The 16699-nt window shown below is 49.3% G+C and overlaps 2 protein-coding genes across 3 annotated transcripts in view; one reads left to right on the top strand and one right to left on the bottom strand.

The window, feature by feature from the left end:
• Nucleotides 1-215: 215 nt before the first annotated feature.
• On the top strand, nt 216-9457 carry LOC100083559 (purpurin). The gene is made up of 5 exons (XM_007672851.4): nt 216-332; nt 4536-4672; nt 5685-5797; nt 6033-6245; nt 9447-9457. Exons 1-5 carry the CDS (start codon nt 216-218, stop codon nt 9455-9457), a joined length of 591 nt encoding a protein of 196 aa, XP_007671041.1.
• A 995-nt stretch (nt 9458-10452) lies between these two features.
• The window catches only part of IDUA (alpha-L-iduronidase), a 55641-nt gene continuing 49394 nt past the window's right edge, over nt 10453-16699 (bottom strand). For both annotated transcript variants that reach the window (XM_029053869.2, XM_029053870.2), the window contains exons 11-15: nt 16192-16317; nt 15246-15322; nt 14473-14573; nt 11377-11476; nt 10453-10900 (exon numbers count right to left, since the gene is read on the bottom strand). In XM_029053869.2, the coding sequence (XP_028909702.1) occupies nt 10885-10900; nt 11377-11476; nt 14473-14573; nt 15246-15322; nt 16192-16317 (420 nt within the window). In that variant the 3' untranslated portion in view covers nt 10453-10884. The remainder of the gene's footprint in view (nt 10901-11376; nt 11477-14472; nt 14574-15245; nt 15323-16191; nt 16318-16699) is intronic.

Genomic DNA, 16699 nt, shown 5'->3' with positions numbered 1-16699 from the left:
GCCGGGATTCGAACCCATGACTTCTGACTCCAAAGCCCGGCTCTTTCCACTAAGCCACGCTGCTTCAAGATGCCCACCCAGGTCGATGGGCAGTCGAGGGCTTTAGAGAGGGCCCCGGTCTTTCTACCGGTTCAGAACAAAGGACTCCAACGAGCTGGACTTAGGCCCGAGTCGGTAGAAGACGCTTCATTCCCACTTTTCTTTTGTTCGGCAGAATGAAATACACACAGTATGTCTTCTTGGTGGGTCTTTTATCCATCGTTGCTCCAGGCGCTGCTCAATCCTGCACAGTGGATTCGCTTCCTGTGAAAGACAACTTTGATCCAAAGAGGGTAATTGGACTGTTTTCACCATGCATCCTCATGGGGGGTAGGGGGGGAAAGGAAGTGGTCAGTAGTTCCCATGATCATTCTTCAGGCATTGAAAAATGTTTCTGGTTATTGAAAAACTTTGAGTGCATTCAAGAATCCGATTTCAAGAATTGGCCCTTTTCTCCCTATCAACCAACCCATTTCCTTCCCCTCCCTTTTTTTTTTGGTAAGCGTTTTTTGTGTGTCAACACTGCCCTAAGCGCTGGGGTAGGTTCGTATTAATTAGGTCGGACACGGTCCCTGTCCGCTATGGGGCTCACAATCTAAGTAGGAAGGAGCTGGTGTGACGGTTTTTAGGAGCCCTGCCTGTATTTCTGTGGAGAAAAAAGATTAGCACCGATACACAACCCCACTCACGCGGTGGTGAGGGCTTGTGTGGAGTTCTGAATGAGAGGGCAGCTCTTCTTTCGCTGTGGAGGACGGAACTAGTATCTTGCTCATGCCGTGCTTATGCCAGTATGCCTGTCATTTCCTCTCTGTTCTTTTCAGTGAGAACTATTAAGAATACTTAAAATGTGAGTCGAAAGTACACTTCATTCTTTAATTCACGCATTTGTATTTATGGAGAGCACTGTACTAGATGATTCATTCTATTCGTATTTATTGAGCGCTTACTGTCTGCAGAGCACCGTACTAAGCGCTTAGCACTGTATGATGATGTTGGTATTGGTTAAGTACTTAATATGTGCCAGGCACCGTTCGAAGCGCTGGGGTAGAGACAAGCTAATCAGGTGGGACACAGTTCACATCCCACACGGGGCTCACAGCATTAATCCCTATTTTACAGATGAGGTAACCGAGGCCCAGAGGAGTGAAGTGACTTGCCCGAGGTCACACAGCCGAGAAACCCGTGTCCTTCTGACTCCCAGGCCCGTGCTGTATCCACTAGGTCATGCTGCTTCTCACTAGATGGTTGAGAGCATATGATGACGCACTGTCTCCCACTCTCGACTTGTGGGCAGGGAACGTGTCTTCCCACTCTGTTAAATTGTACTCACCCAAGTGCTTAGTACAGGGCTCTGCACACAGTTAGCTCAGTAAATGCCATTGATTGATAGACTCTTGGGAGCATATAATAAGAGCAAAAGACAGTCTCTGCCCCTGGGGTTCTCCCTCCTACTTAGACTGTGAGCCCCATGCAGGACAGGGACTGTGGCCGACCTAATTAACTCGTGTCTTCCCCAGCACTTAGAATGGTGTTTGATGCACAGTAAGTGCTTAACCAATGCCAATTAAAAAAAAATCAAGAAGATATGCTATTTTGCCAGCCAAGCCCAGCTACCAGAGACAGAAATCATTTTCCTGCCTCTGTATAACCCTAGCTGGAGGGAAAAGAACCGGAGTGAGGTGTGTGTATGTGTTGTGGTTGGAGGTGGGTCGGGGGGTGGGCTGGAGGAGGGGAGAGGAGAGGAAGAACCCTTCCTGGCCTCACATACTGGCCCCTGAACTCTCCCCGTTCTTGGCTAGGAGAAGGTAGAGGTTCAGGAAAGGCAGGTCTGGTGGGGGGAGTTGGGAAAGTGGAAGCAGCCAAGTCGAACTACAGAGCGTCTGAACTGGCAGCTGAGCCACTTAGGACTTCATCAGGACTCAGAACATGCTGCCTGAGTCCAAGTAACTTAAATCAAAGAAGGCTCCTGTGGTTTTGCAAGGAAATGTCCCCATCAGTCAGCATACTGCTCTAAATAGCTCACAATTTGGGGTAAAAATGGGCACTCAAAAGTTGGCAGAAAACTTCATGGCAGCAGATTTTAGATCCATAAACCACTCACATGACTCAGTGTGTAAGCCATCTCGAAAACATTTCTCCTCCCTCATGCGTGCCGAATCAGTGAATCCATACAGAGCTGCATGGCCTAGTGGAAAGAGCACGGGCATGGGAGGCAGGAGGACCTGGGTTCAATCCCGGTTCCGCCACTTTGGCTGCTGTGTGACCTTTGTCGAGTCACTTCACTTCAACTGAGGCCTCGGTTCCCTCATCTGTAAAATGGAGATTAAGACTGTGAGCCCCATGTGGGATGTGAACCGCATCTGACCTCGTTATCTCGGATCCACCCCGGCGCTTAATACAGTGGCTGACCCACAGGAAGTACTTAACAAATACCATAAAAAAGCCGGTTTCATCCAGGCAGCCTCTCAGTCTCTGCTATTTAACCAGCCTTCCTTTTTGGGCCAGAACTAGACTTTGATTTAAGTTTTCTAGTGCTGCGGAGGTGAAGCATTGAAAATCTGGCTTCCCTAGGCTCACTGCAGTATGCTTGCTTCTGAAGTGTTTCCTTGAGGATAACTCTGGGCCCTTACCATTTTGACTGACCCAGTGAAGCAGCTCCACTCCTACCCCTCGACACTCCCTAAGCATTTAACAAATACCATTAAAAAAAATTAAAAGGTGGGAGGAAGAGGAAAAGGGTGACAAGGAATGCGATCGTCAGATGGTTTGTTGAGGAGGTTTGAACCTTGGCTGGTTCCTTGAAGACAGAGCCATATCAAAAGCTGCCTAGACACCGGACAGACGTCGGCGTGCGATATTTCACCAGAACATCGTACAGTACTGTAGCTAATGGAAGAAGGTAGGGAGGCGGCAAGAAGTTAAAAGGGATGGGGGAGAGAGAGAGAGAGAATAGATGTGGAAAAGGGGAGTGAGGGATAAAAAAACTGTAGCGCAGATTGCTTTCAGAACCCACCGTGAACTTATTCTCTGAACTCCATCTCGGTAGGGTTCCCAGGGAGAGGTTTGGCTGTTATCATACGTAGCGTTATTGATCCAGGCCTGTTCTTCTCCATTAATATCGTTCCCTGAACCCCTTCCCCTTCATCTTTTCCATCGTCCCTCTGGCAAAACACGTTTCGTATACGTTCCATACGTCCCATTGTACGTGGGCTGGGAGGGAAGGGAAGCAGTGTGGTCTAGCGGAAGGAGCATGGGCCTTGGAATCGGAGAGCCTGAGTTCTAATCCCGGCTCCGCTTGCTTGCTGTGTGACCTTGGGCAAATCGCTTAACTTCTCTTGCCTCAGTTTCCTCATCTGTAAAATGGGGATTAAATCCTACGCCCTCCTACTTAGACTGGGGCCCCATGTGGGACCTGATTATCTTGTACCCGTCCCAGCACTTAGCACAGTGCTTGGCACATTTAATACCTACCATTAAAAAGAGGGGGAGGGGAAGGGAGAGTGGATGGAGAAAGAGCGGAGAAGAAAGCGGGTAGAGAGAAGACTCTAGGTGGAAGTCAGGAAGGAAGCATTGTGGTCTAGTGGAAAGAGCTCGGGTCTGGGAGCCAGAAGGACTGAGTTCCAATCCTGGCTCCACCACTTGTCTGCTGGGTGACCTTAGGAGAGTCACTTGACTTCTCTGTGTCTCAGTTTACTCATCTGTAACATGGAGGTTAAGATTCTGAGCCCTCTGTGGGACGTGGACTGGGTCCGATCTGATTAGCTTGTATCTACCCCAGCACTTAGTACAGTGGCTGGCACATAGTAAGCATTTAAGAAACACCGTTAAAAAAAAATCAAAAGGTGGGAGGAAGAGGAAACGGGTGACGTGCCGACCGAACTGCTGATTTTACGCTAGGCTCTGAGGCGGGGGTGTGGAGGGCTGGACTTGAGGGGGGGGTCTCCTCAATCCAGGATGGTAGGGGGAAGTGATGGGGCGGTGGGTGGCAGCCGTGTCAGTCAGTCATACTTATTAAGCACTTACCGGGTGCAGAGCACTGTGCTAAGTGCTAGGGAGAGTACAATATCAAAATAGACAGATTCTCCACCGGTGACCCTACTTCAACCCTTCACCTATGTGCAGCTGGGCGGCCCGTGACCCCCAGATCCCACAGAGGCAGCAGAATTCCACGGTACTACACGTCCCACAGTTCCGAATCATTCCGGCTCCCGAGAGGAAAGCAGGGAGGAAGGAGAGCCGGTGGATGGAAGAAAAGAGGGGTTTTCACTCCTAGGATGAGCGGGACCCGGGGAGGTGGGTCTTTGGCATGGGGGACTGGGGAGGGGGCGGGATAGTGACGCGGGTGAGGCCAGATGGGCGGAGAGAGAAGGAGGTGGGCCAGCAACCAGGGCAACTGGCAGGGTGTCAAGATGGTAGTTTAAACCCCCTGGGACCCTTTGCACTTTTCAGTTTGTGAAACCCTGCTCCGTGGTAATCGCTGTCTTCCCTCATTGCAGTATACAGGGAAGTGGTACGCCTTAGCCAAGAGGGATCCTCAAGGCCTATTCCTTCAAGACAACATCTCTGCTGAGTACACAATCGAGGAGGATGGCACCATGAGCGCCTCGTCCAAAGGCCGAGTGAAGCTGTTTGGGTGAGCCCGTGGTTCGAAAAAAGCAAAAAATGAAATGCTTCATCACAATAAGCTAGAGTTTCTAATCTCGGGCACGGTTACCTTTAGCGTAAACTTACTAAATGCATACGTTAAATGTATCTTGGACATTTGATAGTTTCCTTTCTCTTCCACCACAGAACTGCAGTTTGGGCACTATTGAAAATGGACACGTAAAGCCCCATCCGTTCATCAATCAATCAGCCAATGTTATTTATGGAGAGTTTGCTGTGTGCAGAGCACTGGTACTGAGTGCTCGAGAGGGTACAATTCATATTCATTCTCGCTCCTTCTCTCCCTCTCCCTCTCCTCTCTCTCTCCCTCCACCTAATAATCGGTGGAGGGTGGTGTTTCTTCACTAAGCCCCCTCAGAGCCTGCTTGGGCTCTGAGTTTCCTGCTCTCGCAGGGGCAGTCGTTTCGCGACAGAAGTGCCACTTTCCTTCTGGAAGCCGATATTATATTCCTTAGCTGCTGGCAGCCAGGAAGTGATTGAACACATGCAGAACCCGGTCCAGAGAGAAGAATCCGAGGGTTGGATGAAATCAAGCCTGTTCTCCTTTCTAGCATCTCTTCTCCACTGCTGGCACTTGCTGGAAGGGAAGGAGAACATCAGTCTCTGTCATCCCGATTATCTCCTCGAGACTGGGAGAGGAGGAGGAGGAGGAGGAGGAAAGGGGGGAAGGAAGCGGGGAGAGAGTAAATTTCTATGGAGTGGGTATTGTCGGTTTCCCCCAGGGGCTGTGCTGTTGGGAATTGGCGTCTGGAAAGATAGGACAGCGCAACTTGGCCTCTTTGCCTAAGGGTGCGTGCGGATGGGGGATAGTGGAGAGGAGAGGGGGAAAGGGGAGAAGGAGGTGGAATGTGTAATCGGTGAGGCCAGACAGGGGATAAAAAGATGTGCATTTTCTGAATCTACAATGTGATCTCTTCTTAGAAACAGGGTAGTGCTTTTAGGATCCGCAATTTCTGTTGTGTCTCAATTTCCTTTTCCAGATTCTGGGTGATTTGTGCAGACATGGCAGCCCAGTATACTGTCCCAGACCCTATGACTCCAGCAAAAATGTACATGACTTACCAAGGGTTGGCCAGTTACCTGTCTAGTGGAGGTGGGTGAGCCTTGTCCCCCATTTTTTCTCTAAAGTCCTATCTCACGTACTCAGATCCCCCTCTCTTGAGTGAATCTGAACGGAGACCTGGTACATTTATTTGGGTACCAGGCAGTTAGCGATGGTTTTGAAAACAGGATTAAACTAGGCTCTGGATCTAAAGCCTCCACTCGGGCCTGATGAAATCAGTTCCCCAGGGATTAATTATCCTTTTTTTTTTCCCCCCTCCTGACAGGTGATAACTACTGGGTGATTGATACGGATTATGATAATTACGCCATCACCTATGCCTGCCGCAGTCTGAAGGAGGATGGGTCGTGCGATGACGGTTACTCCATTATTTTCTCCCGCAGTCCCCGGGGGCTCCCCCCAGCCATTCAGCGCATTATTCGCCAGAAGCAGGATGAGATCTGTATGTCGGGCCAGTTTCAGCCAGTGCTGCAGTCAGGTAATAAGTCTTCAAACGCTCAGTCGGGAAAATAAGCCACCTTCCTCGTGTCTGGGGCGGAGAAGGAAAGCTCTCAGATTCGGCTCAAACCAGGCAGGGGTGTTAGAATGGCAACCGGAAGGATGGAGAAGAGCCTCAGAGCACGAGCCTGGGATTCAGAAGGACCTGGGTTCTAATGTCGGTTCCCTCACACGTCTGCTGTATGAACTTGGGCAGGTCCATTCACTTCTCTGGGCCTCAGTTACCTCATCTGTAAAATGGGGATTAAGACTGTGAGCTCCACGTGAGGCAGGGACTGTGTCCAACCCGATTACCTTGTTTTTACTCGGTGCTTAGAACGGTTCTTGGCACAAAGTAAGCTCTTAACAAGCACCATTATTATTATTAGGGGCCCACGGCATGTTCAGATCAGGCTTCCCCCGACCATCTGCCGATGGAAATGACACCCTGTTCTCCTCCTGCCTCCCACTCCCCAAAGCAATCAATCAATCAAAGGTACTTATGGAGCGCTGATTGTGCAGAGCACTGTCCTAAGTGATTGAGAGAGTAGAAGACAATAGAGCTGGTGCAAGGAAAAAAAGGGGAAAAATGGGGAAGTTGAGTGTGAGAAATTTGGCCACGCTGGTGTTTTGGGGAAGTAGAATGTTGCTGTTAGTCTACAGAAGCCGCGTGGCCTAGTGAAAAGAGCACAGGCCTGGGAGTCAGAAGACCTGGGTTCTAATCCCTGCTCTGCCAATTGCTTGCTGTGTGACCTTGGGCAACTCACTTAACTGCTCTGTGCCTCAGTTCCCTCAAGTTTAAAATGGGGATTCAATACCTGTTCTCCCTCCTACTTATGACTTTGGACCCCTATGCAGTACAGGGACTGTGTCTGACCTAATCGACTTGTACCTACCCCAGCGCTTAACAGTGTTTAATGCATAGTAAGCGCTGAACAAGCACCATTAAAATACAAAGAAACCACCCACTAAACAGGGGAGGAAAGGGGAGGTGGAGGTGTCTATGGATTCATCTCAAACCCTAATGAGTTTTGAACTTGTCCTTGTCGAGTGTGTAGGAGATTTTCTAGGAGGGTTTCAGGAAAAGAAAGACAGGCATCAGATTCTCCAAGGAGATTGGGGATATTAGAGAGAAATGGTAGGGGTTTGGACTGAGGAGCTAAAGCAGGTGAAACGCATGGATGATCCGGTTGAAAATGTTCATTAGCCCCTTACTGCTTGAAGAGCACTGTACTAGGTGCTGGGGAAAAAAAAAACACACAGGGGCTCAAAGTGTAAACCACGTACCTCCTGATCAAGCCACACATTTCGCAGGGCCCATTTTTTTCACTCTTCTCCATGCACCCGCTGATGCCGCAAGTGTCTCCCCTTGAACTGTGGCATTTTTTTTATGATGTCGCTGTCCCGAAGGGCCACGGTATCAATCTCAAACTGCAGGAGTGGCGAGAAGTTGGCGGGGAAAAGGCAGAAAAACCTGGGTTCTAGTCCCGGCTCCACCACTTTTCTGCTGTGTGACCTTGAGCAAATCACTTCACTTCTCTGGGCCTCAATAACCTCATCTGTAAAATGGACACTACAACTGTGAGCCCCGTGTGGGACATGGATTGTGGCCAACCTGATTAACTTGTAACTACCCCAGTGCTTAGTACAGTGACTGGCACATAGTAAGCGCTTAACAAACACCATAAAAAAAAGAGACGGACAAGGGAGAGGCTTTGGGCATACTGGGGCCCAAACCGGTCTATTGGAGATAGCCCTCACCAAGAAATTGGGAATGGGCACCTTATCCCAAAGAACACAACTGCAGGATTCTCCCAAGATGGCTGGACTTTTAGGTTCAAAATTAGAGCGTGTATATTTGGTGCACAGACATGGCAGTGGACCAAAGGTTAGAACATCTGCTTTGTTCCAGAATAGTCTTCGGAAGTCTGGCAATAGAAGTAGCAACATTTTTTGAGCACCCACGTGGAGCAGTACACTGTGCTAAGCACTTGGGAAGCCCCGAATAACCAAGCGACGTGTTCCCTGCCCACAGGGAATTTAGTCCATAGAGATCAACCGATCGACCATATTTATTGAGCACTTAATTCACACAGAGCACTTAGAACAGTGCTTTGCACATAGTAAACGCTAAACAAATGCCTTCATCATCATTATTATTATTATTACTAAGCGCTTGGGAGAGTACAATATAACAATATAAGAGTTGTTAGGCAAGCTTACAGTCTAGAGGGGGGAGACAGACACCATTATAAACAAATTACGGATACGTACATAAGGGCTGTGGGGCTGAGGAGGGGTGAATAAAGGGAGCAAATCTCGGCGACGCACAAGGGAGTGGGGAAAAAAGGAAGTGAGGGGTCGGTCTGGGAAGCTCTCTTAGAGGAGATGTGCCTTCAGTGAGGCTTCAGAGATGGGGACAGTCATTGTCCGCCAGACCTGAAGAGTCAGGAGGTGGGTGAGAGGTCGCTGGCGAGTTAGAAGAGATCGTGGTACAATGAGTAGGTCAGCATTAGAGGAGTGAAGTGTGCGGGCATTGGGAGAGCAACGAGTGAAGTAGGAGGGGGCAAGGTGATGGCCTGCTTTAAACCCGACGGTAAGGAGTTTCTGTTTGGTGCGATGGTAGGTGGGCAACCACTGGAGGTTCTTGAGGAGTGGGGAAACACGGACGCAATGTCTCTGTAGAAAAATGATCCAGAGCTAGATCTGTGCCTTCCCCATTCTGGAAGACATTCCCAGGAGGTCCTCTTCCGAGAAAACCGATCTGGAGCAGGCAGAGTTGACTCTGCTGTGGGACTTCACCTCCTTTACCTCATCCTGAGGTTTCCTTGTGGTGAGGTGACATTTACCCCAGAGTGAAACTTCCTCCACTCCTGACCTTCCTCTTACCCTTTTCTCAGCCCCCAAACTCTCCCCTTGTCCTTCGCTCTTAAGGGAAGCATGGGGAGAGAGATACCCGGCCGTGAGTCTCCCCATCCTCACCGAGTCCCTGCTGGATTGGATTTCATCGGCTTGAATTCGCCCTCTGGGGTTTTATCGTTAATCTAGGCCGAGAAGAGAGCCATGGTCGACCAGCTTTCTGGTGTGAGTGAATGGGACCCTATTAAATTTTTAAAGAGTTTTAGAATTGGACTAGAAAGGCATGAATGAGTGTGGAAGCAGTAAGAGCTCATTTGAAATGGTGATTTCTCTTTATTTGCAGGAGCCTGCTAAGGAAAATACAGCATCAAGTCTGGGCCATTTTGGGAGTGAAAAAACACACCGCATAGTCATTGTTGTTTGCCTAACTAAACACAATAGTTTGGCAAGTTATATTGCTTGAGATTCGTTTTGTACCTTAGGCACAGTGTTCTGTGTGAATGAACGAATAACACATTCTGCTCGACGTTCCTCTTTGCATCTGGGAACTACTTTCTCCCCCTGCCCTCCTGCAAATCCCCTCTTGAGGCCCAGTTCAAGGGGAGAATCATTCACCCGGAGCTAGTGGCTTCTGTGGCTGCGGGTCAGAAAACAAAACAAAACCCAAACCACCATCCTTAAGCCTCTTCCCAAGCAACAGAAGGGAGCTACAGTATAATTGGTGGGTGCCTTTCTGCTTCCATCTGTCCGCACACCCTGCTCCCTTCGAGCTCCTGCACGGTGGGGTGGGGAGGAGGAGAGGAGGGAAAAATGATGCATTTAGGCCAGCTCTCTACCTCCTCCCTTCCACTGTGAGGCCGGGGGAAGATATTCGGCTGGCGAAACATTCTAAACTACTTCTTTCATTGGGTTTCTTCTTTTCGTTTATGCCTCCCAATAGAGCGTGCTGTTTGCAGCATTCGTACTTCACTGCTTTCGTGACAAGAGACTTTAGAAAATGGATCTGGGCATTAGACTTGGCATTTGGGCGAAACACATCATCGCCCCACATACGTGACTGCCTCACGGCCCTCTTCCCCTGCCTCTCAGAGCCTTATCAGGGGTCGGGGGCGTTGGGGGAGATGTATCACGTTCTTCCCTTCTCCTTCTCCTCCTTCCCTCGGGCCCCCAGGCTACTGTCAGCCTGGATGGTGAGCGTGTCCTTGGGGGGAGAGAAAGGCAGAGCAACTAGCAGAGGGGGTTCCTCTGCTCCAAGGCTCATTTATTCATTCAATTGTATTTATTGAGCACTTACTGTGTGCAGAGCACTGTATGAAGCACTTGAGAGAGTACAATATTATTACTGTGCATCGTATTATTCTATTAATAAACAGACACATTCCCTGCCCGCAACAAGCTGACAGTCTAGAGGGGGAGGGAAGAGTGTAGGTGGCTGATGCTGTCCCACAACTCACCCCTCCAGCCAGGGAGGGGAATCTGACGAAAGGGAGAATCTCTGGTGAGGAGGGGTGAGTGTTGGGAGGCCGAAGCTTACGGCAATCCATCAACCAATCACTCATATTTATTGAGTCCTTATTGTTTGCAGAGCACTTTACTGAGCGCTTGGGAGAATCCAATGTAACGGAGTTGGTAGCATGCCCTAGAAGAAGCCAAGGTAGCATTCTCCCGGTACGGGAAGGGAGAGCCAAGTTAAAAAGGAAAATAACAAATATCTAACCACGCTAGAAGATGCGGGGAAATTCTCCCGGGGCAGCGTAGACCCAAGAAACGTGAGGACGTGATTAGCCGAAGACAGACCTGAAGAAATGAAGAAGAGGCCAGCCCCCGTCAGATACAATCTGATGAATACCTTATTGGAAAATAGAATTTACAGAGCAAAACAGGGAATGTGAAAAATGGCTAGTTAGAGCTGATGCCTTTCCACAAGGATACTTCCTAACCTAAGGTACCAGTTTCTGAGCCCCAGAATTGAATGCCCAAACTGCTGAATTGGATGTTGCTATTTTATCCTCTGGGAAGGGACTGCAGGCTACTAGTTGGCATCAGAATTCCTTACATGAAGAAGAATAAGACAAGGGAATTATGCAGACCATCCTTCTGTCGCAGCCCGGATCGATCAATCACCGGAGCCGATTTTGCTCGGTTAGCGCTAGCATCCTTGGGATATTTTCTCGACTATCACCCCGCGATACATAGAGCGGTTGCTTAATAAATCCTAGTGCTCCCATGGAAATAGGCAAGCGCCTGCTTTTTCCTCCCGGTCAGCGACTCACTCTGTAGCTTCTGTATATCGTACTGGAATGGAGAATAATCCAGGCCTGCCCCAGTAGTCAATGGCACGGACTTTGTAGAAACCAGAGACACTTGTATTGTCTGGAAAAAAAAAAAAGACACTGAACTAATATAAGGAGCTCGCTACTGGCTATCCCTTTTAAAAAAACAAAACAAAAACACGATTGAGGAAGATGGAAAGAGCTGGAGATGTGCAGTTGTGGCTTTCTGTTTCATACAAGTAGATCGCACGTCTAGCCTCTAACTTCCTGCTTGGTCTAAACACACCTCCAACCCCGTCCCTTAAAACTGATAAAAGATGGGCCGTTTTCCCTAAAGTGTAGAAGTTGTTTGCCCTTCCCCCACCCTCAATCCCTGACATCCAGAAAACTGTTAAACTGGTGATCAAATCAGCGATGCTGATGGACTCTATCAGGGACGAGCCTCGGTCCAGTCACGAGGACTTTAAGATGGAAACCCTGCACAGGGGGATTGAGGAAATTGAGGTGGTTGTAAATAGGAGCCATGAAGGCAAAGATGTGGATTTGGCCCCGCTAGGGTTTGTAATCAGTCGACCGATCGACGGCATTTGAGTGCATACTGGGTGCGGAGCAATATAACAAATGCGTGGGAGAGCACACAGTTAGTAGACACCTTCCCTGCCCGTAACGAGTTTACAGTCTAGAGGGTATCAGCAATCAGATGTTCAAGTGGTGTGAGATTGTGGGTCCTCTGGGGCGTGTGCATTAGGTCTGAAATTGTGGCACTTAAAAATGTAAACTTAGCTTTCTGCTTCTTGCTCTCTCAAAATACTGCTGTGCAGTGTACCCTGCACGTTATCCTTTGAGGCTTTGGAAGTGGCATTTCAAACCAATCGTGAACTAGACTCTCTGCCACAAACAACATATTGCAGGAGTTGGCGGACATCTGTGCTCTGGGCTCTCCAGTGCCTCTGCTTGGAAAGCCTAATACTTACCATTTGCATCCCTGTCTTTTGGGCTCTGAAATAGCATTTCAATTCACGCCGGGTGGGCCATCTTTATCGTTAGCACAATTACCACGCCCAGGGAGTCAACCCAGCGGCACCTCCCAGGGCCCAGCCTTTCTCAATCCGTCAATCAGTGGTATTTACTGAGCACTTACTGGGGGCAGAGCACCGTACTAAGCGCTTGGGAGAGTACACTGTAACAGAGTTGGTAGACACGTTCCCTTCCTACACCGACCCCCGTGAGGGGAAACTCCGGTGAAGCATCTATTCATTCATTCATTCAATAGTATTTATTGAGCGCTTACTATGTGCAGAGCACTGTACTAAGCGCTTGGGATGAACAAGTCGGCAACAGATAGAGACGGTCCCTGCCGTTTGACGGGTTTACAGTCTAATCGGGGGAGATGGACACACAAGAACAATGGCAATAAATAGAGTCAAGGGGAAGAACATCTCGTAAAAACAATGGCAACTAAATAGAATCGAGGCGATGTACAATTCATTAACAAAATAAATAGGGTGATGAAAATATATACAGTTGAGCGGACGAGTACAGTGCTGTGGGGATGGGAAGGGAGAGGTGGAGGAGCAGAGGGAAAAGGGGAAAAAGAGGGTTTAGCTGCGGAGAGGTAAAGGGGGGTTGGCAGAGGGAGTAGAGGGAGAAGAGGAGCTCAGTCTGGGAACGCCTCTTGGAGGAGGTGAGTTTTAAGTAGGGTTTTGAAGAGGGAAAGAGAATCAGTTTGGCGGAGGTGAGGAGGGAGGGCGTTCCAGGACCGCGGGAGGACGTGACCCGGGGGTCGACGGCGGGATGGGCGAGACCGAGGGACGGTGAGGAGGTGGGCAGCAGAGGAGCGGAGCGTGCGGGGTGGGTGGTAGAAAGAGAGAAGGGAGGAGAGGTGGGAAGGGGCAAGGTGATGGAGAGCCTTGAAGCCTAGAGTGAGGAGTTTTTGTTTGGAGCGGAGGTTGATAGGCAACCACTGGAGTTGTTTAAGAAGGGGAGTGACATGCCCAGATCGTTTCTGCAGGAAGATGAGCCGGGCAGCGGAGTGAAGAATAGACTGGAGCGGGGCGAGAGAGGAGGAAGGGAGGTGAGAGAGAAGGCTGACACAGTAGTCTAGCCGGGATATAACGAGAGCCTGTAACAGTAAGGTAGCCGTTTGGGTGGAGAGGAAAGGGCGGATCTTGGCGCTATTGTAGAGGTGAAACGGGCAGGTCTCGGTAACGGATAGGATGCGTGGGGTGAACGAGAGAGACGAGTCAAGGATGACACCGAGATTGCGGGCCCGAGAGACGGGAAGGATGGTCGTGCCATCGACGGTGATAGAGAAGTCTGGGAGAGGACCGGGTTTGGGAGGAAAGATGAGGATATAGTAGCCTGGGTCTCGGGTGTACAACGCTAATGCTACTGGGTGCTCCTGACCCACATCTCCAAGATCTGGGGCCAACTCTAGTGAGGCTTGGACCACGATAAGCGCTTAGTATAGTGCTTTGCACACTGTAAGCGCTCAGTAGATACGACTGAATGAATGACGGCTCCAGAGGACTTAGCTGGGTGTGTAATTGCCTGGAGATATGAGATCTGCTCTAATCTCTGGAAGATCTCAATAATAATAATAATAATAGTACTTGTTAAGCACTTACTATGTGCCAAGCACTGTTCTAAGCGCTGGGGTAGATACAGGGTAATCAGGTTGTCCCATGTGAGGCTCACACTCTTCCTCCCCATTTTACAGATGAGGTAACTGAGGCACAGAGAAGTGAAGTGACTTGCCCACAGTCACACAGCTGACAAGTGGCAGAGCCAGGATGCGAACCCAAGACCTCTGGCTCCCAAGCCCGGGTTCTTTCCACTGAGCCATGCTGCTTCCCTTCACTGTTATTATTATTATTAATCCCCATTTTACAGATGAGGTAATGAGGCCCAGAGAAGTGAAGTGAGTCGCCCAAGGTCACACAGCAGACAAGTGGCAGAGCCAGGATTAGAACCCAGCCCCATGCTCTGTCCACTGAGCCACAAGCTTACACCCACCAAGACTTCTGATCCAAGCCCAAGAGGGCCACCGAGTGGAAGAGACTAAGCGGTGATGACAAACAAATGCGGTGATCTTACCTGGACTATAGACACATAGATTAAAAGTAGAATCCTTCACATTAATCCGTTTGTAAGACTTTCCATTTGGTGAGAATTCGACTTCATACGTTTTCAGACACCTCAAGGGGAAAAAAGAATGAGCGGCCCTTTAGTCGATCAGAAAGTTAACGGACTGATCGCGGCTTGATTCTCCCCTCTGCGGAGAGACGGGGGCGAGCCGCCACAGACCCATATCGACCCGGCCACCACCACGGGCAGAAGAGAATCCTTGTCATTACGCAAGAGGCGAGAGACCCTCTATAGCACTGAAGCATCTTTTCACAGCTTGTTCTGGGCGGGCCACCTAAAAGGTGGGTGTGGCCAGGTGGGGGTGGGGTACTGCCAGTTGGCCTCAGCTGAGTTGACGGTACCATGGACCCAGTGGACACTGTGGATGGACAGGCGGAGGCCCCGGTTCTAATTACCTCAGAGAGTTGGACCAGAAATGCATAAGGGCGGCCAGTTTGGACCGAGCCCCCGAGCTGCCTAATCCAGCCGTGGGAGCAGTTTACACACACAGAATCTGACTACAGGTGGCTCAAGCAGGTAGCAGGTCTGATAATGTGAGTGCTCATCCCGGCCTTGGTTTGGGGGCCCGAGCTGGGATCGCGACTATCTGCCGTGACAGAACCTTCCCCTGCTGGTGGTCTCAGGTGGGATGAGGTACATCAGCTTCCCCTCTCCAAGGGGGTGAGACTGGAGCCAAATCCTCTCCCGAGTTCCCACTGGCTTGGCCATGCCAATCCACGTACTTGGAATTCACACAGGAATCACTCCAGGCTATAGCAATCTGTCCTCGGGTGAGAGGGATCACTCGAACTTCATTCACCTGACAAAGACAAGAAACCCGATTTAGCGTGATAAAGGTATTTTAACTATTTTAACTGCCCACTCCTGATTGATTCCTATGCTCCCCCGCCGCGCGCACACACACACACACACCCCTGCCATTACTCATTCTATCGAATTAGAAGAAATGGACCGCAACATCAAGTCTACCCAAAGCAAAGTGGAAACGTGAATATTTTCTGGTCATTTGAGCCGTTGGACAGCCTCGTTACGGGCACGGAATGTGTCTGTTCTATTGTTATATCGTACTCTTCCAAGTGCTTAGTACAGTGCTCTACACACTAAGCGCTCAATAAGTACGGCTGACTGACTCACCAGATGGTTTCAAGTCAGATTTCTTGGGCCCAAATGATCCAGATTGGAGCCAAGGAACTAGATACCTTTCCAACTTCCCACTCTTACTCTGGGAGTGTTTATTTGAGGATATGGATCTGCCTCTGTAAAATTGTTGTTTTGGTTGTTTTCCAAGGGACAAAGTGAGAAGCAGCAGCTATAATTGTGTAAACTCCCGAGCCAATCCAAAACATGCATAAGGAGGATGCGTCTTTCACCTGCTGCTTTGTTGGGTTTTTTTGACTCCAAGCTAGTGTTTGCCTGGTATCGACCTGGTAAGAGCTGAGCCAAAGCAGCAGGTGAGAGCTGTTGATTTTCTTTCATTTTATTTGACAACCTGCCTTGCCTTGCTTCTCAGTGGGCTGCTTATTTGTCTGGCAATTCCTGGCTATTTCAGGCAGATGGGCTTTTATGGCTTGCGATCACCAGACAATTAGATTGTGCAGATATAGAGTTGAAATCCATGCTTTGGGCCCAGTTTGAATGAAATCTGCAGAAAGTAAATGTGACACCTACCTGGTTAGGAGGAAGGTGAGGCCTAGCACACACATGAATGAGAAAAACAGAAGGAAGAGGAAGTTCCCGTTTAAAGATCAGTCGGCCATCTTTAGGGAAAGGAAGTGGTCCCATCACCACAGGGTCCTGAAGAAACAAAATTCACGCTGTCATGAAAACCGATGATGTAAAACATACAGCTACAGGTCTAGCTGTAATTAGGTGATTAAGAACTCAAGTAGCAGCTCTCCTGGCTCAGTACTTTCCTTTGTACTGGGGAAGATGTGTTTCTGTGGTGTGGAGGGAGGAAGTTTTCTTTTCTCCCAAAACTATGACAGAAACAAGGAGAGACTATATTGGCAGCCATTCTCCCAGCTGCAAGTGGTAGTTATCTAATAATAATAATAGAGGTATTTTAAACAATAATGATAATAATTACGGTATTTGTTAAGTGCTTACTATGTGCCAGGCACTGTACTAAGCGTAGGGGTAGACACAAGGGAATCGGGTTGGTCGCAGTCCCGGTCCC

Source organism: Ornithorhynchus anatinus, chromosome X3 (genome assembly GCF_004115215.2).
Source record: "Ornithorhynchus anatinus isolate Pmale09 chromosome X3, mOrnAna1.pri.v4, whole genome shotgun sequence".
In the NCBI taxonomy this organism is placed as follows: Eukaryota; Metazoa; Chordata; class Mammalia; order Monotremata; family Ornithorhynchidae; genus Ornithorhynchus; species Ornithorhynchus anatinus.
This window is presented reverse-complemented; position numbering and strand designations above follow the sequence as displayed.